This window comes from Tursiops truncatus, chromosome X (assembly GCF_011762595.2).
Source record: "Tursiops truncatus isolate mTurTru1 chromosome X, mTurTru1.mat.Y, whole genome shotgun sequence".
In the NCBI taxonomy this organism is placed as follows: Eukaryota; Metazoa; Chordata; class Mammalia; order Artiodactyla; family Delphinidae; genus Tursiops; species Tursiops truncatus.
This window is the reverse complement of record NC_047055.1, coordinates 88,507,013-88,530,724: the sequence shown is the minus strand read 5'-3', so window position 1 is coordinate 88,530,724 and position 23,712 is coordinate 88,507,013. Positions and strand designations below refer to the sequence as shown.

General features: G+C 41.2%; 2 protein-coding genes across 6 annotated transcripts in view; one reads left to right on the top strand and one right to left on the bottom strand.

Moving 5' to 3' along the window:
* Positions 1-2,425, top strand: part of CHST7 (carbohydrate sulfotransferase 7) — a 71,583-nt gene extending 69,158 nt beyond the window's left edge. The window contains exon 2 of one of the 2 annotated variants that reach the window (XR_012329186.1): positions 1,132-2,425. The gene's annotated coding sequence lies outside the window, so the exon portion shown is untranslated. The remainder of the gene's footprint in view (positions 1-1,131) is intronic. The other variant, XM_073798939.1, reaches the window with a different exon arrangement.
* The window catches only part of SLC9A7 (solute carrier family 9 member A7), a 151,873-nt gene that overhangs the window by 46,518 nt on the left and 81,643 nt on the right, over positions 1-23,712 (bottom strand). For 3 of the 4 annotated variants that reach the window (XM_073798934.1, XM_073798933.1, XM_073798932.1), the window contains exons 5-10: positions 21,639-21,751; positions 5,482-5,587; positions 3,946-4,070; positions 2,600-2,688; positions 2,394-2,507; positions 66-177 (exon numbers count right to left, since the gene is read on the bottom strand). In XM_073798934.1, coding sequence (XP_073655035.1) covers positions 66-177; positions 2,394-2,507; positions 2,600-2,688; positions 3,946-4,070; positions 5,482-5,587; positions 21,639-21,751 — 659 coding nt within the window. Of the gene's footprint in view, positions 1-65; positions 178-2,393; positions 2,508-2,599; positions 2,689-3,945; positions 4,071-5,007; positions 5,150-5,481; positions 5,588-21,638; positions 21,752-23,712 lie in introns of all 4 variants that reach the window. The other variant, XM_019943449.3, reaches the window with a different exon arrangement.

Sequence of the window (23,712 nt, the reverse complement as noted above, 5' to 3'; positions counted from 1 at the left end):
ATATTTTATTTCTTTTACTCCATAGAAAGTTAATAAAACTCATTTTATTTACATTTTTTTTTTACCTGAAAACATCATCATGTGTTGAAAATTCCAGCCAATCTTGTGCCTTCTGCCCAAGTTGAGGAAGAAGGAGAGCGGGTAGATGTGTGCAGCTCTTCCCAGGAAGATGGCAACCTGGCCGCCAGGTGGAGGTTAAGGGCCCAACAGGTTTCCAGGATAGCACTTTCACACAACCTGTGACTGAGCAGAGAGTTTTAGGAATGCCATGACACCTTGCTGTGATCAGGAGAGTTGCACAGAGAAGGCAGGCTGTCTCATTTCCCACCAAACAAGTCTCAGCAGCAAGTGGGATTCCACTGGCCAATTTTCCCAACCTCCTGGCTCACAGAGACAATTTTTGGCCTGTTAAACACACTGTTGTAACTTCTTGATTTGATTAAACTGATATGGACCAAGTCTCCGACCTACCTAAAAATGAGTCCAGAAATAAGCTAAGGTGCCGTGGCTGGGGTGGGGAGTTAAGAGAAGCAAACAGCGTGCTGGACTCTATTGGAAGAAAAAAAATCACAAGAAGAAAAAATTACTAACCCCCGAGTCAAACTATAAAGAGAAAGCTTGGTGGGTGAGCTTGTAAGCTTTGGTTGGAAGTAAACATCAGGGGTTTGTATGACCAGGAAGATACTACAAATAAGAGGTGGGGAAACTTACAGTATTCCTACCATGAAGACATATTCATATTCCTCACAAGGATCACCCTGGGGAGATTTATCTGCCTAAGTGGCTAACATATCTTTGGGGAGGTAAGAGATGGAAACGGAGGAGTGTGGAAGAGGAACTCTTACTGTGCAAACCAAAGAATTCAGGGAAACCGGTCATTCGTCACTTGCTGAGTTTAGAACAGAGCCCAGCAGAGAGATGCACACTGCCCTGGTCATAGGAGGAAACCACTGTGGGAGCCAGAGGAACAGGGAGCTTCCGTTTCGACCAGCCGGAGCTGCAGCTGTTTCAGACAGAAGCGAGGGCGGGACTGTCTTCTGCCTTCTCTAGGATAAAATACTAACTACTTTTCTTCTTTTCTCGCTCTCTTTTTTTCCCCTTTTTGCTATTGTTTTGTTTTCTTTTTCACAGAAGGAAAGAGGTCGTGCTTATAACATTCTATCCCAGGAGCCACGCATAAGTCCGCAAGTGGAAGCGGCCTTCAGGATTCACAGAGGCCCCGGCTCCCCCTTGAACAAGGCCCCCTCGCTGTAAACAAGGCAGCACTCTCACTATCTCTCACAGGATGCCGCGCTAAGAATGCAAATCAAAATGACATGCCAGGTCTTTCTTAAGAATAAAAACACTGATCCGCTGGATCTTTAGCTCGTGGTCTGTTGAGTGTGTAAATCTAAGAAATGAGCCCCAGTTGAAGCAGATAACACTCTAACTGGCAGGACTCTGGCATGGCATTAGGCCACTGTCGCTCTCTAGCTGCTTGGTGAGTATCATTTATACCTGCACAATAAATGAGAAGCCCAGAAGAGAAAAATACTCCTTTTTGGGGGGGCCAGCATCCCAAGATCTAAGGATACCCATGAGACCTCAGAAAAGGCAATAGTGGACTCCTGCTATAGTTCCAAGGCCCAGAAGAGTTCACTTTAACGAAAACAATAAGGATCTGAGGCCAACTGAGCAAAGCCCTCAGCTGTCCACGTACTGCTGGGCATCTGTATCTCTCCTCACTTGAGAGGAGCCAACCCCCAAACCTGTGTCTCTCTTCCAAAAACTGCTCTCACGATGGGACTAAATCAAAGAACCCAGTATTTCTCCATTTCATCTGCCCTTCCTCTCCATTTCTTTTTTCTTTTTTTTTTTTTTTTTTTTTTGCGTTAAAGAAAAGGGTCACCATACGGAAGCTTGGGTGAAAGCGTGCACACTGCCTGTGGGCTGCCCTGGGCGGCGAGAGGAAGGGCTGCTTGCAACCACGTGCAGCTGAGAGCAAGAGACACAGAACCTTCAGGTCTTCCAAACGGGGAAGCTCCTGGATTGGAATTCACGTGGCGATGAGAAAAAAACAATTTGGGGGACTGATACTGGTTGCTGATTTTTAGCTCTGCTAGGAAGGGTGCTTTAAAAAACAAACTACCACCTGCCAATCACCAGTGTAACAGAAAGGCCACCTTACACAGAAAATGCAGAAAGTGTAACCCTAGAATCAACACCGGTCCTTGAAATCAAATACACTTAGCTTTATATTTACCACTTAAGCCTTCTTTTTCTCATCATAAAAATACCACGAACCAGTGCTGGCTCAGTCACCTCCCCGCCAAACTAGAAATTATTGTTGTTACAGCTTCCGCAGCAGTGGTCGTCTTTCCGTGTAGAAAATGGGGGAACCAAAAGAAGGATACAAAAGCTCCAATGATGAAAACGGGGCTGAAAACGTGCTTCTGGAAGGTAAACAGCGCCAGGCCCATGTAGGAGAAGATGAAGTTCTCTGCCAGGAAGTGTAACACCTCAAAGAGCTGCACAAAAAGGGAAAAGGAAGCCGTAAACCCTGTGGGTCCCCTCCCTTGTATTCGCAGGTCACTTGTGGGGACACAGGCCTCTCCCTCACCTGCTTCGTTCGACTTCTTGATTCCACCGACAGATTGTTGTAGGTGTAATGAGCTTGTGTGATTCCACAGAAAAGGACAGCTACAACGCCTGGCAAGAGAGTTTAAAAAAAAAATCAATGGAGGGAAAAAAAGAAGCAGAAAAAAATCCTACCTGAAACAAAAAGTTAAGGTAGTCAAGCCCAGCATATCCAACTTCCTGAAAGTTTTTGAAAATTTCCTATTACTGAAAGCTCCCTCTGCCCACACTTCTCGTATCAACCTTTGCTTCTCCCAACCCTGCCCTCCTTCAAAGACAAGGCCACTGATTTACCTCTTGTTCCAGATTTAAGAGTATTCTCTCCCCTCTTCTAAACTCCTACTGAATTGGCCATCTCTATATGGCATGGCATTTAGCATTCATTCCCTCAAAGAGACTGTGAAGTGTGCGCCCATCACACACTTTTGTCATATTCCTCTCTGTTCACTGAATGAATGCATTTAATTTCAAACCAATGCTTTATATTTTTGCATGGTCTAGGGCTTCAGACAAAATGGATCCAGAGTACTAGTCCAATTATCCTGGCCCTGATAATCTAGATTTCTGGTTAACGGTGACTATTTTATTGTGTAAGACAATTAACACACCTGGGACTTTGCCTATATATTTACAGATGATTGTCAAGTTTTAAAGGAAGTGGGGCATATAAAGATATGCTGCAATATTTTGAAAAGACGATAAAAAGGACTTCCGAATTACCTGGATTATGTATATATAGTAACTGTACTTGAGTTTTCTAATAGAAAAATCCAATGATTTATTTTTTTTAATGAGGGAATGTGAGGAACTAAAACCACATGATCACTCCCACTAATAATCTATGAAACGGGCACCATAAAAACACAGTATTGAAAAGCAATGATTAAACAGACCAAAAACAAAACAAGGAAAAATTGTGCTCACACTCATCTGAGTAAAAGCAAAATTACCTTTAAAAGGATATATATTTTGCTTGTTATTGCTACTGTTTGTAAAATAACGAAGCAATCCAGGGGAGGATACAAATGAGGTGTTAATATATTCAGTAACTTTTGCAGCTAAGTATCTACTTATAGTTAGAACGAGTACTCAAGGATGTAACTGAGTTTGAAACAATAAAGCTTATCCTTTAAAAAATATGTAGCTCTGGGAAACTAAATTATTCATAAGGCAGAACACCAGCCTTGCTCAGCAGTCCTCCATATGGACACTCCGTGAGTGGTTTATCAACTCTGGGCAGCAGCTATTTAAGAATTCTTCGCTCCCCTCAAGCTCCCACAGCCTCTGCCACAGTGAGGGGAAGGGTGGCCAAGGGCAGAGGAAACCCACCGGTAAACCCACAGGCTTCTGCCAAAAGGAAGGTGCTCCACGACATCAGGAAGAAGAGCGCCGTCTCCAGCAGGGGGAAGCAGTGCAGCTTGGTAAACTTGGTCACGTCAGCTCCTGTCAAGGAACTGTCTCCAGCAACAAGCATCAGGGTCACCGAGAACCACGCTCTCTTAGCCCAGGACCCCTCCCTAAGGGCTACCCTTTCCCTTCGGCTCTTCCTTTGGGGCCCCAGAGCTGCTGCTTGGTTTTGAAAGTAAAGAAAATGAAGCTTCCCAGTAGAATAGAGGTTTCCAAGGGCTGGGAGAGGGGAGGATATAGGGATCATATTGTTTAATGGGCACACACTTTCTGTTGGGGATGACGAAGAAGGTTCGGGAAATAGCGGGGATGGTTACACAACACTGTGGATGCACCTAAGGCCACTGAATTGTACACTTAAAATGATTAAATCTTAACCTGTGGAAGGCTTGCCTGCTCATTCTGCACTTTGCTTTTATGTTGGTTGGTTTGTTGGTTGGTTGGTTTTTAAGGCAATATTGTGCAGTCCTCGGCTTAAGGAAGGCCACCTTGCTGTAATTCCCCCAGATAGTCCCTGGCTACTTACGGCCACATTAGTCCCATATGGCCTGGAACAGTGGACAACAGCAGTCAGGCTGCGGCTAAAGTACTTCACAGCCTGCTTCCTCCCAGCCTCCTGAGAGGTGGTCCCTGATTCCCAGCCTCCTCCTGGCTCTTCCACTCTTTCAGCCCCACCCCACCCCCCAAAAAAACTGACACTTCCCCCAAGCTCCTATCTCCGACAGGTTTATAGGGAGGACAGAAAACACAAAGGTGAGGACAGAGCTAAGCCAAGAGCTACACTCTCAAACATTTTCTCAAACTCTTAGCTAGGCCATCGACTGTCATGTTTCACCAAAGGGTGACATTTCAGGAGCCCCCAGCCCCCAGTGGGACAATTAATTTAAGATTCATTTCGGAAAGGAAGAACTGAGAACTTTCTTTTCCCAAGTGCAATGCCACATAGTCATACTTAGGCAGGGGCAGAAACTACAAAAAGGATATTAGAGCAGTCACAACACCAGTCACAGCTCCCATGGTAAAAGAGCCACTAAATATACCTAGAAAAATGCCAACTGACTTAAAAAAGGCAGCAGCATCAAAGGCGTGAGTGTTCAGCCCCGCTGGCTGGTAGGCAACAATAGACCTGGAGTTTAAAGAGAGAGTTAAAAAACACTAAGCTGGTTTTACACCATGGTACTTACAAATATCGACAAACATAGGCATCTACACTCTGCAGAGCACTCCCCATGGTATATTCATTTAATTTAATCTGCAGTCACCATGTTATGATGGTATCAGCATTCCAACCGCTGCCAACTGGACAAAGCAACGTAACTTTATCAACTAAGTCGATAAACCTCATTTAGAAGAGCACCCAATTCAAAATTTAACACTTTTAAGATGGGCCTCTGATTTTAGCCCAGAGCATTCAGGAAGCCAGAGTCTCTCTTCCCAGGCAGAAATATTGTTACTTACGAGGACAGTACAATGGCAACAGCATCATTTAGGACACTTTCTCCAAACAGAAGTGCGTAAAGGTCCACATCTGCATGCAATTCATTAAATATCGCCAGGACAGTCACTAAAACATGGGACAAAAGCATACAAGTTAGTTTCGGTTTCTGACTTTAAGCCATTGATAACAAATTCATAGAAGCAATTCTTATCTTTGGTGGGACAGGGTGGTTTGGGAGACAGGAAGGGAGTCAAAGATGGGTCGTCTGTCTATGGCAGAAATGAAAATGGCAATCTTCCTAATCTTAATGAGGAGTGATATGATGCTTGATTCTAATAACACTGTGCTCTCAACTGTAATCTCATCACACTTTGAAAACACTTCTATTACAGAACGTAAAAAATAATCACAATTAATGTGACTTGGCTCTACTGGTGGGGTGAAATCTCTTTGAAGGCAGAAACCCTATTTTATTTTTTATTTTATTGAAGTATAGTTGATTTACAAAGTTGTGTTAGTTTCAGGTTACAGCAAAGTGATATCTGAATACACACACACACACTCTTTTTCGTAGTCTTTTCCATTACGGTTTATCACAGATACTGAATATAGTTCCCTGTGCTAGTTTATCCATTCTACTGATATATATAACAGTTTGCATCTGCTAATCCAAATCTCCCATTCCATCCCTCCCCCACCCTCCTCTCCTTTGGCAACCACAAGTCTGTTCTCTATGTCTGTGAGTCTCTTTCTGTTTCATAGATAGGTTCGTTCACGTCATATTTTAGATTCCAAATTAAGTGATATCATATGGTATTTGTCTTTCTCTTTCTGACTTACTTCACTTAGTATGATAGTCTCTAGGTCCATCCATGTTGCTGCAAAGAAACCCTATTTTATTTTATTTTATTTTTCGTTTTATTTTTTAAATTAATTAACTAATTTATTTTTGGCTGTGTTGGGTCTTTGCTGCTGCGTGTGGGCTTTCTCTAGTTGTGGGGAGCTGGGACTACTCTTCGTTGCGGTGCGCAGGCTTCTCATTGCGGTAGCTTCTCTTGTTGTGGAGCACAGGCTCTCGGCACGCGGGCTCAGTAGTTGTGGCGCACAGGCTTAGTTGCTCCACGGCATGGGGGATCCTCCCGGACCAGGGATCGAACCCATGTCCCCTGCATTGGCAGGTGGATGCTTAACCACTGCGCCATCAGGGAAGTCCCATAAGCACCATTTTAATCTCAAAATCTTAGTGGTAAAGCATTGGAAAAAGGACTCCGCACATGGAAAGATCATAAACCTGGGCTCGCTGGGGATCTGAAGAGCATGTAAACTTGGTGCTAGCTGGCTCTGCCATGCTCCCAAACTAGAAGATAAAAGTGCAGGTTCAATTTCCTGGTAATTTGTCATCGGCCCAGACTTACACCTTTTAAGATCCAAAAGATACAACAAAAAGTTTATTCAAAAATTTGTAATATAAGAGAATGGACTGGAGGATATGGGGAGGGGGAAGGGTAAGCTGTGACAAAGCGAGAGAGTGGCATGGACATATATACACTACCAAACGTAAAATAGATAGCTAGTGGGAAGCAGCCGCATAGCACAGGGAGATCAGCTCGGTGCTTTGTGACCACCTAGAGGGGTGGGATAGGGAGAGTGGGAGGGACGTAGACGCAAGAGGGAAGAGATATGGGAACATATGTATATGTATAACTGATTCACTTTGTTATAAAGCAGAAACTAACACACCACTGTAAAGCAATTATACTCCAATAAAGATGTTAAAAAAAAGAATATAATCTGGAAAAAAATAACGTAATACTTTGCTGTACACCTAGAACTAATGTAACATTACATATTAACTACAATAATTTAAAAATTTTAAATTAAAAATAAAAAAAACATAATGGGGGCAAAATGCCTATTTCTGGTCATTCAAGTTTGAGTTTAGAGCTAACAAAATCAATTTTTCTTTAAATGTCTGTTAATGACCACCAGGAATAAAAAGAAAGAACATGGAAATAGAAACCCTATTTTATTGATCACTGTGCTCCAGCATAGGGTCGGGGCACAGTGAAGGTTTAATAAAGGATTACGAAATAATGAAAGTCTTCATTTATAACAGAGTATACATAATTACACTTCTCACAGTTTTCACATTTCATAGACATTTAAAAATCAGCTATTTTCCATTATGAACCAAGATGGCAGAGTAGAAGGACGTGCTCTCACTCCCTCTTGTGAGAACACCAGAACCACAACTAGCTGTTGGACAATCATCCACAGGAAGACACCAGAACTTACCAAAAAAGATACCCCACATCCAAAGACAAAGGAGAAGCCACAATGAGATGGTAGGAGGGGCGCAATCACAGTAAAATCAAATCCCATAACTGCTGGGTGGCTGACTCACAGACTGGAGAACACTTATACCACAGATGTGCACCCACTGGAGTGAAGGTTCTGAGCCCCACGTCAGGCTTCCCATCCTGGGGGTCCAGCAACGGGAGGAGGAATTCCTAGAGAATAAGACTTTGAAGGCTAGTGGGATTTGATTGCAGGACTTTGACAGGACTGGGGGAGACAGAGACTCCACTCTTGGAGGGTGCACACAAAGTAGTGTGCACATCGGGACCCAGGGGAAGGAGCAGTGACCCCATAGGAGACTGAACCAGACCTACCTCCTAGTGTTGGAGGGTCTCCTGCAGAGGCGGGGGGTGGCTGTGGCTCACCATGAGGACAAGGACACTGGCAGCAGAAGTTCTGGGAGGTACTCCTTGGCGTGAACCCTCCCAGAGTCTGCCATTAGCCCCACCAAAGAGCCCAGGTAGGCTCCAGTGTTGGGTTGCCTCAGGACAAACAACTAACAGGGAGGGAACCCAGCCCCACCCATCAGCAGACAAGCAGATTAAAGATTTACTGAGCTCTGCCCACCAGAGCAACACCCAGCTCTACCCACCACCAGTCCCTCCCATCAGGAAACTTGCACAAGCATCTTAGATAGCCTCATCCACCAGAGGGCAGACAGCAGAAGCAAGAAGAACTACAGTCCTGCAGCCTGGGGAACAAAAACCACATTCACAGAAAGAGAGACAAGATGAAAAGGCAGAGGGCTATGTACCAGATGAAGGAAGAAGATAAAACCCCAGAAAAACAACTAAATGAAGTGGAGATAGGCAATCTTCCAGAAAAAGAATTCAGAGTAATGATAGTGAAGATGATCCAGGACGTCGGAAAAAGAATGGAGGCAAAGATCAAGAAGATGCAAGAAATGTTTAACAAAGACCTAGAAGAATGAAATAACAAACAGAGATGAACAACACAATAACTGAAATGAAAACTACACTAGAAGGAATCAATAGCGGAATAACTGAGGCAGAAGAACGGATAAGTGACCGCAAGACAGAATGGTGGAATTCACTGCTGCAGAACAGAATAAAGATAAAAGAATGAAAAGAAATGAAGACAGCCTAAGAGACCTCTGGGACAACATTAAACGCAACAACATTCGCATTATAGGGGTCCCAGAAGTAGAAGAGAAAGAGAAAGGACCCAAGAAAATATTAGAAGAGATTATAGTCGAAATCTTCCCTAACATGGGAAAGGAAGTAGCCACCCAAGTCCAGGAAGCACAGAGAGTCCCACACAGGATAAACCCAAGGAGAAACACACGGAGACACATAGTAACCAAATTGGCAAAAATTAAAGACAAAGAAAAATTATTGAAAGCAGCAAAGGAAAAACGACAAATAACATACAAGGGAACTCCCATAAGGTTAACAGCTGATTTCTCAGCAGAAACTCTACAAGCCAGAAGGGAGTAGCATGATATACTTAAAGTGATGAAAGGGAAGAACCTACAACCAAGATTACTCTACCCAGCAAGGATCTCATTCAGCTTCCATGGAGAAATCAAAAGCTTTACAGACAAGCAAAAGCTAAGAGAATTCAGCATCACCAAACCAGCTCTACAGCAAATGCTAAAGGGGAAATGCTAAGTGGGAAACACAAGAGAAGAAAAGGACCTACAAAAACAAACCCAAAACAATTAAGAAAATGGTAATAGGAACATACATATCGATAATTACCTTAAACGTGAATGGATTAAATGCTCCAAGCAAAAGACACACCCTTGCTGAATGGATACAAAAACAAGACTCCTATATATGCTGTCTACAAGGGACCCACTTCAGACCTAGGGACACATACAGACTGAAAGTGAGGGGATGGAAAAAGATATTCCATGCAAATGGAAATCAAAAGAAAGCTGGAGTAGCAATATTCATATCAGATAAAATAGACTTTAAAATAAAGAATGTTACAAGAGACAAGGATGGACACCACATAATCATCAAGGGATCAATCCAGGAAGAAGATATACAATTATAAATATATATGCACCCAACATAGGAACACCTCAATACATAAGGTAACTGCTAACAGCTATAAAAGAGGAAGTCGACAGTAACACAATAATAGTGGGTGACTTTAACACCTCACTTATACCTATGGACAGATCATACAAAAAGAAAACAAATAAGGAAACAGAAGCTTTAAATGACACAATAGACTAGATAGATTTAATTGATATTTATACGACATTCCATCCAAAAACAGCAGATTACACTTTCTTCTCAAGTGCGCACGGAACATTCTCCAGGATAAATCATATCTTGGGTCACAAATCAAGCCACAGTAAATTTAAGAAAATTGAAATCGTATCAAGCATCTTTTCTGACCACAACGCTATGAGATTAGAAATGAATTACAGGGGAAAAAACGTAAAAAACACAAACACATGGAGGCTAAACAATACGTTACTAAATAACCAAGAGATCGCTGAAGAAATCAAAGAGGAAATCAAAAAATACCTGGAGACAAACGACAATGAAAACACGACAATCCAAAACCTATGGGATGCAGCAAAAGCAGTTCTAAGAGGGAAGCTTATAGCTATAAAAGCCTACCTAAAGCAACAAGAAAAATCTCAAATAAACAATCTAATCTTACACCTAAAGGAACTAGAGAAAGAAGGAAAAACAAAACCCAAAGTTAGCAGAAGGAAAGAAATCATAAAGATCAGAGCAGAAATAAATGAAATAGAGACAAAGAAAACAATAGCAAAGATCAATAAAACTAAAAGCTGGTTCTTTGACAAGATAAACAAAATTGATAAACCATTAGCCAGACTCATCAAGAAAAAGAGGGAGAGGACTCAAATCAATAAAATTAGACATGAAAAAGGAGAAGTTACAAGAGACACCACAGAAATACATAGCATCCTAAGAGACTACTACAAGCAACTCTATGCCAATAAAATGGACAACCTGGAAGAAATGGACAATTTCTTAGAAAGGTATAGCCTTCCAAGACTAAACCAGGAAGAAACAGAAAATATGAACAGAACAATCACAAGTAATGAACATGAAACTGTGATTAAAAATCTTCCAACAAACAAAAGTCCAGGACCGGATGGCTTCACAGGTGAATTCTATCAAACATTTAGAGAAGAACTAACACCCATTCTTCTCAAACTCTTCCAAAAAATTGAGGAGGAAGGAACACTCGCAAACTCATTCTATGAGGCCACCATCACCCTGATACCAAAACCAGACAAAGATGCTACAAAAAAAGAAAATTACAGACCAATATCACTGATGAATACAGATGCAAAAAGCCTCAGCAAAATACTAGCAAACAGAATCCAACAACACATTAAAAGGATCATACACCACGATCAAGTGGGATTTATCCCAGGGATGCAAGGTTTCTTCAATATATGCAAATCAATGAATGTGATACACCATATTAACAAACTGAAGAATAAAAACCATATGATCATCTCAATAGATGCAGAAAAAGCTTTTGACAAAATTCAACACTCATTTATGATAAAAACTCTCTAGAAAGTGGGCATAGAGGGAACCTACCTCAACATAATAAAGGCCATATACGACAAACCCACAGCAAACATCATTCTCAATGGTGAAAAACTGAAAGCATTTCCTCTAAGATCAGGAGCAAGACAAGGATGTCCACTCTGGCCACTATTATTCAACATAGTTTTGGAAGTCCTAGCCACGGCAATCAGAGAAGAAAAAGAAATAAAAGGAATACAAATTGGAAAAGAAGAAGTAAAACTGTCACTGTTTGCGGATGACATGATACTGTACATAGGGAATCCTAAAGATGCCACCAGAAAACTACTAGAGCTAATCAATGAATTTGGAAAAGTTGCAGGATACAAAATTAATGCACAGAAATCTCTTGAATTCCTATACACTAATGATGAAAAATCTGAAAGAGAAATTAAGGAAACACTCCCCTTTACCACTGCAACAATAAGAATAAAATACCTAGGAATAAACCTACCTAGGGAGACAAAAGACCTGTATGCAGAAAACTATAAGAAACTGATGAAAAAAATTAAAGATGATACCAACAGATGGAGAGGTATACCATGTTCTTGGATTGGAAGAATCAATATTGTTAAAATGACTATACTACCCAAAGCAATCTACAGATTCAGTGCAATCCCTATCAAATTACCAATGGCACTTTTTATGGAACTAGAACAAAAAATCTTAAAATTTGTATGGAGACACAAAAGACGCCGAATAGCCAAAGCAGTCTAGAGGGAAAAAAACGGAGCTGGAGGAATCAGGCTCCCTGACTTCAGACTATACTACAAAGCTACAGTAATCAAGACAGTATGGTACTGGCACAAAAACAGAAACGTAGATCAATGGAACAAGATAGAAGGCCCAGAGATAAACCCATGCACCTATGGTCAACTAATCTATGACAAAGGAGGCAAGGATACACAATGGAGAAAAGACAGTCTCTTCAATAAGTGGTGCTGGGAAAACTGGACAGGTACATGTAAAAGAATGAAATCAGAACATTCCCTAACACCATACACAAAAATAAACTCAAAATGGATTAGAGACCTAAATGTAAGACCACACACTATAAAACTCTTAGAGGAAAACATAGGAAGGACACTCTTTGACATAAATCACAGCAAGATCTTTTTTGATCCACCTCCTAGAGTAATGGAAATAAAAACGCAATAAACAAATGGGACCTAATGAAACTTCAAAGCTTTTGCACAGCAAAGGATACCATAAACAAGACCAAAAGACAACCCTCAGAATGGGAGAAAATATTTGCAGACGGATCAACGGACAAAGGATTAATCTTCAAAATATATAAACAGCTCATGCAGCTCAATATGAAAGCAACAAACAATCCAATCCAAAAATGGGGAGAAGACCAAAACAGACATTTCTCCGAAGAAGACATACAGATGGCCAAGAAGCACATGAGAAGCTGCTCAACATCAGTAATTATTAGAGAAATCAAATCTACAATGAGGTATCACCTCACACCAGGTAGAATGGGCATCATCAGAAAATCTACAAACAACAAATGCTGGAGAGGGTGTGGAGAAAAGGGAACCCTCTTGCACTGTTGGTGGGAATGTAAATTGATACAGCCACTATGGAGAACAGTATGGAGGTTCCTTAAAAAACTAAAAATAGAATTACCATATGATCCAGCAATCCCACTACTGGGCATATACCCAGAGAAAACCATAATTCAAAAAGACACACGCACCCCAATATTCATTGCAGCACTATTTACAATAGCCAGGTCATGGAAGCAACCTAAATGCCCATCGACAGACGAATGGATAAGGAAGATGTGGTACATATATACAATGGAATATTACTCAGCCACAAAAAGGAACGAAATTGGGTCATTTGTTGAGACGTGGATGGACCTAGAGACTGTCATACAGATTGAAGTAAGTCAGAAAGAGAAAAACAAATATCATACGTTAACGTATATATGTGGAACCTAGAAAATCGTACAGGTGAACCGGTTTGCAGCGCAGAAATTGAGACACAGATGTAAAGAACAAATGTATGGACACCAAGGGGGGAAAGCGGCAGGGGGGTGGGGATGGTGGTGTGATGAATTGGGCAATTGGGATTGACATGTATACACTGATGTGTATAAAATTGATGACTAATAAGAATCTGCTATATAAAAAGATAAAATGATATTAAAATTTTTTTTAAAAAATCAGCTATTTTCCAGACCAGCAGCTCTCATACTTTTGATCTCAGGACTTCTTTACACCCTTAGAAAATTTTGAGGCCCCAAAGAGCTTTAGTTTTGTGGGCTATAGGTATCAATATTTACTGTATTGAATAAAACAAAAAATTAAATATTTATTCATTTAAATTACTAGTAAAACCATTATATGTTAACATATTTTTAATGAAAAATAATTATATTTTCCAAAACAAACAAAAAAAATTGTGAGAAGAGAGCCACTGTTTTACATTTTCTCAGATCTCTTTAACATGTGAAGTAATGGAAGATAGATGGTTCTCATATCTGTTTCTGCATTCGATCAACAGAGAGTCAGTATCACACATTATATAGCCCCTGGAAAACTCCACTCAATGGTACACTTGTGAAAGAACATAAGTAAAAAAGACAAATGATGTACTACTATTATTATTAAATCAGTTTTGACTTTATGGACCCACCCGAAAGGGCTTTGGAGTTTCTCAACTTCAGTTCTACTGATATTCGGGGCCATATAACTCTGTCGTGGGGGCTGTCCTGTGCCTCATAAGACAGTTTAGCAGCATCCCTGACCTCTACCCACAAGATACCAGTAGCACTGCACATTCTCCCCTGCCAAGTTGTGACAACTAAAAATGTCTCCAGACATTGCCAAATGTCTGCTGGGCAGGGGGGTGGGGGGAGGGGTGTGGCGCAGAATCATCCCCGGTTGAGAACCACTGCTCTAAATGTACACATGCAGGCGGGGTTCTCTTTCAACACTCACACCCAACTACCTCCTGTTTTGTTAGTTTCTGCCATAAGGACCTGAAAAACTAAACTCACTTCTTCAGCTTCCCTTGTGGTGAGTGCCACTTTTGCTGCCTGGAAGAGGGAGGAGACTGGACGCAGTGCAGTCATCCTGCCTCCATGGGGCAACTAAGGTGTGTCTGAAACCCAAGGGTAATGACCTAGAAAGACTGAGTGCCTGGATGCCTGACTGTAGTGGCAGCCATGGCACCAGCTCGGAGCCGTTAGCCAAGTCAAATAGCTCTCTGTTTAAGCTAGTATTAGCCAGATTTTTCTGTTATTTGCAGCCAAGTGCATTACTAACTGATACTATTAGAAAACAAAACGAAACAAATATTTAGCACTATTATAAGCCAACCACTCTTGTAACCATCATCCAGTTCAAGAAATGGAACTTTGCCAACCCCCACAGAAGCCCCCCACAATATGTTCCATCCCACTCTCAAGCCCCTTCCTTCACTCAAAAGTAACCAGTAACATGATTTATAGGAATCATTTCCTTGCATTTCCTTATAGTTTGACCACTGATGTATATTCCTTGACACTATCATTCGGGGTTTACCCATTTTCAAATTTATTGTTTTAATACTTTACATCTCTTTTTCTCCATGGGTTCCCCCTCCATTCCTTTCTGTCAGCTCTCTTTTCATAACGCCCTATTGTGTAGTCCTCTCATTTCTGAATTTTCCAATCCTGATGTATACAGTTCTTTTATAACTTCTATCATTTTCTTAACTTACTTTAGCTTCTGTTGGAATGTTAATAAAGTTTCATCTGCTTTGGGACCCTCTTCTTCTGGTATGACTTCATTATCTGTAACTTTATTATTCATAGGGGTTATCCCCATTTTTTCTTATATTTACATGAAGTTCAACCTCAATCCATTTCTGCTGCCCATATTAAGTGAGGTGGGTGGGGGGTAGAAGGCCCAGAACAGCTTTTCCAGTTTCATGGCTCTAGGGCTCCCTCTTCTGGTTTTACATTGAAGTATTAAAAATATGGTCCAGAGGTGTAGCCACCCAGAGGTGTAGCCAATACTCAGATCGACTTCCTCTGGCCTTCTCCACCATTACTATCTGAGCTTTCTTTCTCCTTTAATGCCCAATCAATCAAGGTCTGTGCTCCGAGCAGGTCATTTTTAGGCAGTGGCTCTGTCCTTGCAGAGAGATCTTCTACAAGGAACTTCCTGAGAGGTCTGAGGGCCCAGGTCACTCCAGCAGCCTCACGCCTCCTCCAGTCTCCTTGCCCTCCCCCACAAATTAGAGCCTGAAAAGCCTCCTCCCAATATTCACTGATGTTATCCAATACAACCATAAAATTCTTTGCTCCCAGTGGGGATCCCTCCTTTTGACTGTGAATACTTGTGGGAAATTTCTAGGTTCCCTGACAATCAAAATGACCAGCAGCCCCTCTTTCCTTTGCTTCCTCCAGCACAGTTGCTGTTCTTATCCCTAAGTCTCACTGCTACAGGTAGTTTGACCCCCCTAGTTGATAACTGGGGATTCATGGAGATACTCTGTCACCTAGTAGAGTCTGTGTTTTCTTTTTTGCTTGTCTCGCTTTCTCTATTTTTGTTAGGGATTAAGGGAGATTCTGAAACCACTTCCCATCACGCCTTTCTCTTCGAAAAGTTCAACTCATTTATTGAGAGTAAACAAAAAATAATTTGGAGTTGAAAAATGTCAGCTATATCATGAGGCTGCTCCAGATAATCGTAAATCTAGGCACTAAAACCACTACTCTAAGCTTTCAGATGCTAACCAGACATCAACAGGGGGCATCACCAGCAGGCATACTTCCTAAAGGACAGACATGTCATCTGCATAAAACAAGACACAAACAAGGTCAATCTCTTTCTTCCACCCTTGAAAACAGTTTGTCAAGTTACACAACAGGAAAAATCTTCAGGGATTAGGCTAAAAAAAGTTCTTGTTTTCTGGATTATTTATTACATTAACGATATGTGTGGCTCCTTACATAAAACCTGTGATGGTTAATTTTACTTGTCAACTTGACTGGACCATGGGGTGCCCAGATTTTCGATTAAACATTATTCTGGATGTGTCTGTGAGGTTCTGGATGAGATTAACATTTGAGTCAGTAGACTGAGTAAAGCAGATGGCCCCCCTCAATGAGGGTGGGACTCATGTGGTCTGTTGAAGGTTTCACTAGAACAAAAAAGGCAGAGTAAGGGAGAATTCACTTTCTCTGCCTGTCTTTGGACCCAGACTGGAACTACAGCATTGGATCTCCTGGTTCTCAAGCCTTTGCACTGCAGATCTTGAGACTTCTTAGCCTCCATAATCACATAAGCCAATTCGTTACAATCAAGCAGTCAATCAATATGTCTCTTTCCCTCTCCCCCTCACACACACATATGTCTCCTATTTATTCTGTTTCTTTGAAGAAATCTGACTAATATAAAACCTCTACTCTTAGTTTATCGTTATATGACACAAGAATTGTCTTGTTTTGAACCCAATGTTGAAGAAAAATTAACAATGATAATAACAACAATGGTTAAGGTCTTACCGGGAAGCAGGCACTATGCTAAATATTTTACAATCTCATTTAGTCCTCATAAAAACCCTAGGAAGGTAGTAGTATCATATCTCCCAATTTAGAGATGAGAAAACAGGCCCTGTGTGGTGGGCTACTTTCTGCTGCCGTAACAAACTTTCCAAAATCCCAGTGGTCAAACCCGAGAGAAATTTTATCTATTACTCATACAGTACGTCCACTGGGGGTTGGCACCAGAGGCCTCTGTTCACATCAGTCAGTCAGTCAGTCAGGGACTCAAGACTGGTGGAGGCTAATCTCAACGAACAGAGCACAGGGCTGGCAGCCCAGGACACCTGGGTCCCAGGACTTTATCAGCGAGCGTTCTGGCAGGAAACAGATGAGTAATTTGAGAAGTGTTTATAAAGGCATTATTTATAGAAGTGTGTAGAGAGCACGGGAGAGGGGGAGGGCAGTACCTGTGGCTGAAAACAGGGAGCTTTTATACCATCCCTAGGCTCAAAGAGTCCAGGGAAGGAGTGGTTGCCAGAACCAGGAGCTGTGTGGAGAGGGTCACCCAACAGGAGCTGTGACCTTTGTTCAAGGGACACAGCCAGCCCACAGGAACCCTGCATGTCGAGCCTCCTCCCAGTCTCCCACTGGTGCTCTCCCCGCGGACAAATCCAATGGGAAAGTAGAAGGCAAAGGAACCTTTGCAATCTTCCATACCAGTCAGCCTCCCAGTGCCAAGAAGAGAGTGGGGAAGGGTAGTGTGGAAATGTGGAGGGGCAAACGGAAGCCATCCAATAGTGCACAGCAAAGTCCAAAGACAGAGTAAAGCGAAGCCTTGAGTACATGATTTTCAAAAGCCCCTTTGACTTTTAAACACTATTTTCCTAAAATACTACTGTACCAGTAGTAAAAAAAAAAAATAATAATGTGTAGTTAACTCATTTATTTATGACAATAAACACTAGCTCTGCATAATTAATAATGAACACTTTGTACTGGTCTGAATTTGGCTGTTCTGAATTTCAATTTCTCATTCTCCCTGCCCATCACCTTAGAAAGCAGGGCAGGAAGTCGGCCATGTCCCTCCTGGGCAAGCCTGTGCCCAACCAAGATGAGGACTACGGGTGTGGACAACCAGAAGATGATGCAGGGGTGGGGGTAGGAAGGGGATGACAGACTGGGTGAGTGGCTCCCCCCACAGCTGGACCCTTGCAATCAGAGAGAACAAGGTCACAGCAGCTGTTTCCAACCGGACATGGACTGAGAAATTACAATTCACTGACTGAAGACTGCTGGTACAGGTATCTAAAAAGCAGTGGGAAAAATGAAAGAACGGTGGAAAGAGAAAGAAGGAAAAATCAAGAACCTGACTTTGTTCCTTCAACTAACTTTCCCTGAACACTCCATCTGTGTACTAAAGAGTACTTAGCACTTGCGAACGCTCAGCACAAAGCGGCAAGTAATGTTATGTAGAAAATAGACCCGACTCAAGAGCTGTGGGAGCTACTGACTGAAGCAGTAAAGGAAGAATAACCAGTCAGGTGGCAGATTTGAACTCAGTCTCAAAGACTAAGCAAAAGACTGACCAGCCTGGGTGGTGCAACTAGAGAATTACTCTCTGACAGCACAGATCACAGCTTTTGAAACCTGTGAGTGGGTCTGACTGACTCGAGGGGTATAGAAGTGACAGGATTCCAGTGAGAGGAATCACTGCATAATGGCTCACAAGAAGGAATGGCGCTCATTTTCTCTGGTAGCTGCTTATGAATGTAGCAATACTACAGGTTGGAAACTTATATTTTCTTTCCTGAATTGTGGATCCATTTAAGTAACAGTCCACAAAGATGGCACGTGGCACCCATGACACATAACCACGGAATGGAGAGGGCTCCTGGTCACAGAGCAGCCTATAGCATACCACGCACAGGCTGCCCCCATCAATGGAAAGACCAAACACAAGAGCCAAGTACAGTGAAATCAGGGACAAGGACTCTTACTCTTTCATATCCATCAATACCACTACATATCCCAATACCAGAATTTCTGTTTGATGCACCAGGCACAAGAAGTCAATTTGGTCTTATGGTTCCCCTCTAACTCTGCACTTAAAGTTTTTATTTCTTTTATGGCCCAAGTTCTCAAACAACAGATTTTTAGGAAGCTGGTAAAACACTTTTAATTTACAAAAACACTTTACATTTCAGAAAGATTTCCATTAAAAAGCAGTTAAAGTTAATGTCCTGATGTTTAACAAGTTTAAAGTTTCTATTTTCTAGAACTTTCATTTCTATAAAACCTTTACTGTGCCAATCTTCACAGGACAAATAAGAATGGTGTGTCATGGTAATGCCTTCCATTATTTTCTACCACAGCATGGACACATTAAAGTGAAGTAAACAATTACAAAGATAATCTGGAAAAATAAGCCTTTCTATCCAATTAAATGAAGCGACACTATGGCTCAGAAAACAGTATCAGTAATCTTTATGTTACACTAACCTCCCTTTGCTTATTGGTGGTACTAATAAGATTTTAGTAGTAAAGTTATAGATGAGTATAGTTAGTAATATATTTTCAGCGACACTAAACACCTTTCTTAAACTTATATAGAATCATTTCTCAACAGACACACATTTGGAGATGTCACAGACATTGTAGTGTTAGAATAATAAAGCTACTTTTCACAGTGCTTAGATTAAGTGCTAACCTATTACACACACACACACACACACACACACACACACACACACACACAGAGGTAAAACAGAGAAATCTCTGCCTGAGTCAGAAGATGTTGATAGAGACCAACATAATCAGCCGATGCTATGCTCAACACTTTACATGCATTATCTCATTTAATCTTCACAGTAGCCCTTCACAATAGGAAACAGGTACCATTATTCCTACTTCATAAATGAGGAAACTGATGCTCAGGAGATAAAGTGTGCCCAGGCCACCCGCTTACTGACTGGCAGGGCTAGAACTCAAACCACCACCTGCAACTCCACATCCCACATTCTTCTCACAAACAAGGGTGATTCAACCAGCCAAGTCTTCAGTATCAATTTACTTAGAGTGTTTGTAAGAAAACAGGGGGGTGAGAGGGACCTCCCTGGTGGCCCAGTGGTTAGGACTTCACACTTCCACTGCAGGGGGCATGGGTTCGATCCCTGGTCAGGGAACTAAGATCCCACATGCCTCGTGGTGCGGCCAAAAAAAAAAAAAAAAAAGGAAAAAAATTTTTTCAAAACATAAAAAAAAAAAAATAGGGGGGTGGTGAGAGAGATCAACGGTTTTTGGATCATCAAGATTTTTCAGAACTACACAACTGTCTAGAGCTGTGCTATCCAATGCGGTAGCCACTAGCCACATGTAGCCATTTAAACTTAAATTACTGAGCATAAAGTTCAAAAATCAGTTCTTCTTGCACTATCCCACATTTCAAGTGCTCAATAGCCACAAGTAGCTACTGGCTACCATAAAGGATTGGGAAGACTATAGAACATTTCTATCATCACAGAAAGGTCTACTGGGTAGCGTTGATCTAGAGGACCCCCCAAGAGGCACGGTGAAGTGGAGGTGGGGCATGGTGGGAATCTGTATATCTTAGAGATCATTACTGCCCAGAATGTTAGAGGACATCATAGACAATGAAAAGACCTTTCCATCTGTACTGTAAGAACAAGATCAGCTCTTTCTCCATAAATTCTTTCCCTGCAATGGCACTCTCAGTAGTTAACACTAGAGGAAAGAATAGCCATAACTACTTTATGTGAACTGATTCAATTATGGGTTCCAACTTGGAGAGGAGAGCTTGTTTGTTTGTTTTGAGCTGCAGGGGAGGAAGGGTATATAATAATTCCACTTTTAAGAACTGGTTCAACTAACACTTGAAAAATACAAGGTAAGAGATTTATGAATAGGAACCACATCACAGTGTGCAGGAACATTGCACAAAAGGACTTTACAAATTAAATTACATTCACTACAGGTACTGGTGTGCATTTCTACTAAGCAAAGGTATTATTTAAACCAAATGATAGGTTTCCTAAAAGAATGAAAAAGCACAACACTGAGAAAAAAGACAGTCTAAGTGTAAAAATTATGACTAAATTAGACATTCTAAAATGAAAGACAAAAGGGAAATACAGGTGGAAGCAACCCAAGGGCTTGTTGGCAGATGGATGGATAAACAAGATGCGGTATATTCATACAATGGAATATTATTCAGGTTTAAAAGGAAGGAAATTCTGACACATGTTATAACATAGATGAATCTTAAGGACATTATGCTAATGAAATAAGCCAGACACAAAAAGACAACTTCTGATGATTCCACTTATATGAGGTATCTACAGTAGTCAAACTCATAGAGACAGAAAGTAGAATGGTGGTTGCCCAGGACTTGGGGGTGGGGTGGGGGGAGGATGGGGAGATGTTGCTTAATGGGTATAGAGTTTCAGTTTTGCAAGATGAAAAAATTCTGGAGATTGGTTGCACAACAATGTGAATATACTCAACACTGCTGAACTATACACCTGAAGATGATTAAGATGGTAAATTTTATGTTTTTTTTTTTACAATAATAATAAGAAGAAGAAAAGGGAAATGCAGGCCCTTAGAAAAGCCATCTAAGTCTGTTAGACCACTTACTGGTCTCTTCCTCCACTGTTCCATGTTAATACTACAGTCTCCCTACTGTAATGAAAGTTAATGATTGCTCTGAACTTTTTAAGATTTAAATAATAAAACATCATAATGATAAGGCCAAATATGCAAATACCTGGGTCAGTAGCAGAGATAACTGCTCCAAAAAAGAGACAATCTGTGTAGTAAAATTTATCCGAGAGCTGCCCCACAATCTTCATGAGCTTCACCACACCATACATGAGATTTCTGTAAGAAGGGAAGGTAAACTATGTCAGAAGGAAAAAAAAAGGAAAAGAAACCCATCTAATCGAGTAACCTGGCAAATGAGCAAGCAGAGGAGTACTAGAATACTGTACTTCCAGAGAGGTTTGTGAAAACATCGGGCAGCTGCCGTGCTTGGACACTTACCAGGAACATGTGCAAATAAGACTTTGGCACCAAGTAATGGTCTGCAGTTAATGTCATCTTGCTGAAATATCTGAACACTCCATTTTAAAAAACTGTGCTTATGTACAACTATAAAGTATGATCCTTAATTAGCAACAGTTAGGGCATTTTAAGCAACTGTGTAGTAGGGAAGAAAGGAAGAGAAAGAACCCTGCAAAATGGGTAATGAATTGCTACAAAACTCCCAGGATTCTAAGACAATGCATTTAAAGTCATGGAAATGAGTGGACTGGATGAAGCTGGAGAGAAAAAAAATGGGTTGGCCACAAAGATTCAACTGGTCAACTTTCTCTGCCAATAATTATTTCAAAGAAGGGAAGAGAGGCAAAGCTCTTTGAACATCCCATTAAAATATCAGCATACTCATGGACATACCTGGCTTCTCACTCCTTGCATGGGTTAGGCATGCCAGCAGCAGCCCTCCTTATACTGTACAGAATGTGATATGGCCCAAGAAGGACCACCAAGTTAATATTTCAACTTGGCCAGAGCACATTTCCTACAGGACAGCTGACAAATTGGGAGGAGTGAAGAGTGTTAAAAGGCCTAGTACATGTTATTAAGGGTGTGTGTGTGTGTGTGTGTGTGTGTGTGTGTGTGTTGGTAACTGCTGTAGGGATTAGGGGAATAAAAACAACCACAGAATAAAGAGAAATTAAGAAAATCCCGTTTACAACGACATTGAAAAGAATAAAATGCCAAAAATAAATAGCCACAGAATAGACTCATTGTACCCTACAGCCAACCCCCAATAATAAGATTCTTAAAGGTCAAGACCGTATCGTTGCTCATCTTTGTACCTTAGGTGTCTAGAACAGTAGATTGACGAAGCTAGAAGTTCAAGAACTATTTGCAGAATTGAATCCTTTTGAGAATAAATAGCTATAACTTAGTGTTTGCCTACTGTGTGCCAGACATTGACACTGTTCCAGACACCTAAACAGTTATACTTCAATTCACAGGAATTCTATGATACAGAGTTGATTTGCTCTTTGTTGCTTATCAAAGGCTTCTTTCACCTACTTTTTAAATATTTCTTGAAACTTGGACCTTCCTCTCCATTTCCTTCTATCATAAGCTTAGACTTCTGAGCAATAGACTTCTCCGTGGTAGCGTTTTCCCTATAGTCACCGATACCAGTTATCTAACCTCTCACTCTTCAGTGGCTTGTCTCTCTTAAAGGACGAAGTCCAAGCCCCTCCTGTTTTAGTGGCATAAAAGCCTCCTGCTTTTATCTCCAGCTTTCCAGCTAATTTTTTTTAATTAACTAAAGTTCACATTTCAGTCAGATTTCCTTAGTTTTTACCTAATATCCCTTTTCTGTTCCAGGATTCCATCCAGGATACCACATTACATTTAGCCATCATATCTCTTTTGTCTCCTCTTGGCTGTGACAGTTTCTCAGACTTTGCTTGTTTTTGATGACCTTGGCAGTTGGGGAGGAGTACTGGTCAGGTATTTTGCAGAATGTGGGACTTGTCTGATTTTTTTTTCTCATGATTAGACTGAGGTAATGTGATTTTGGGAGGAAGACATAGCAGTAAGCGCCATTCTCATCACAGATATCAAAGGTACAGCGTATCAACATGATTTACCAATTTTGGTGTTAACCTTGATCATCTGGCTGAGGCAATGTTTGCCTGGTTTCTCCTCTGTAAAGCTACTCTTTCTTCTTCCTTTGCATGATGTACTCTTTGGAAGGAAGTCACTATGGACAGCCCACAATCAAAGGGGGGAAGGCCCAAGCTTCATCTCCTTGA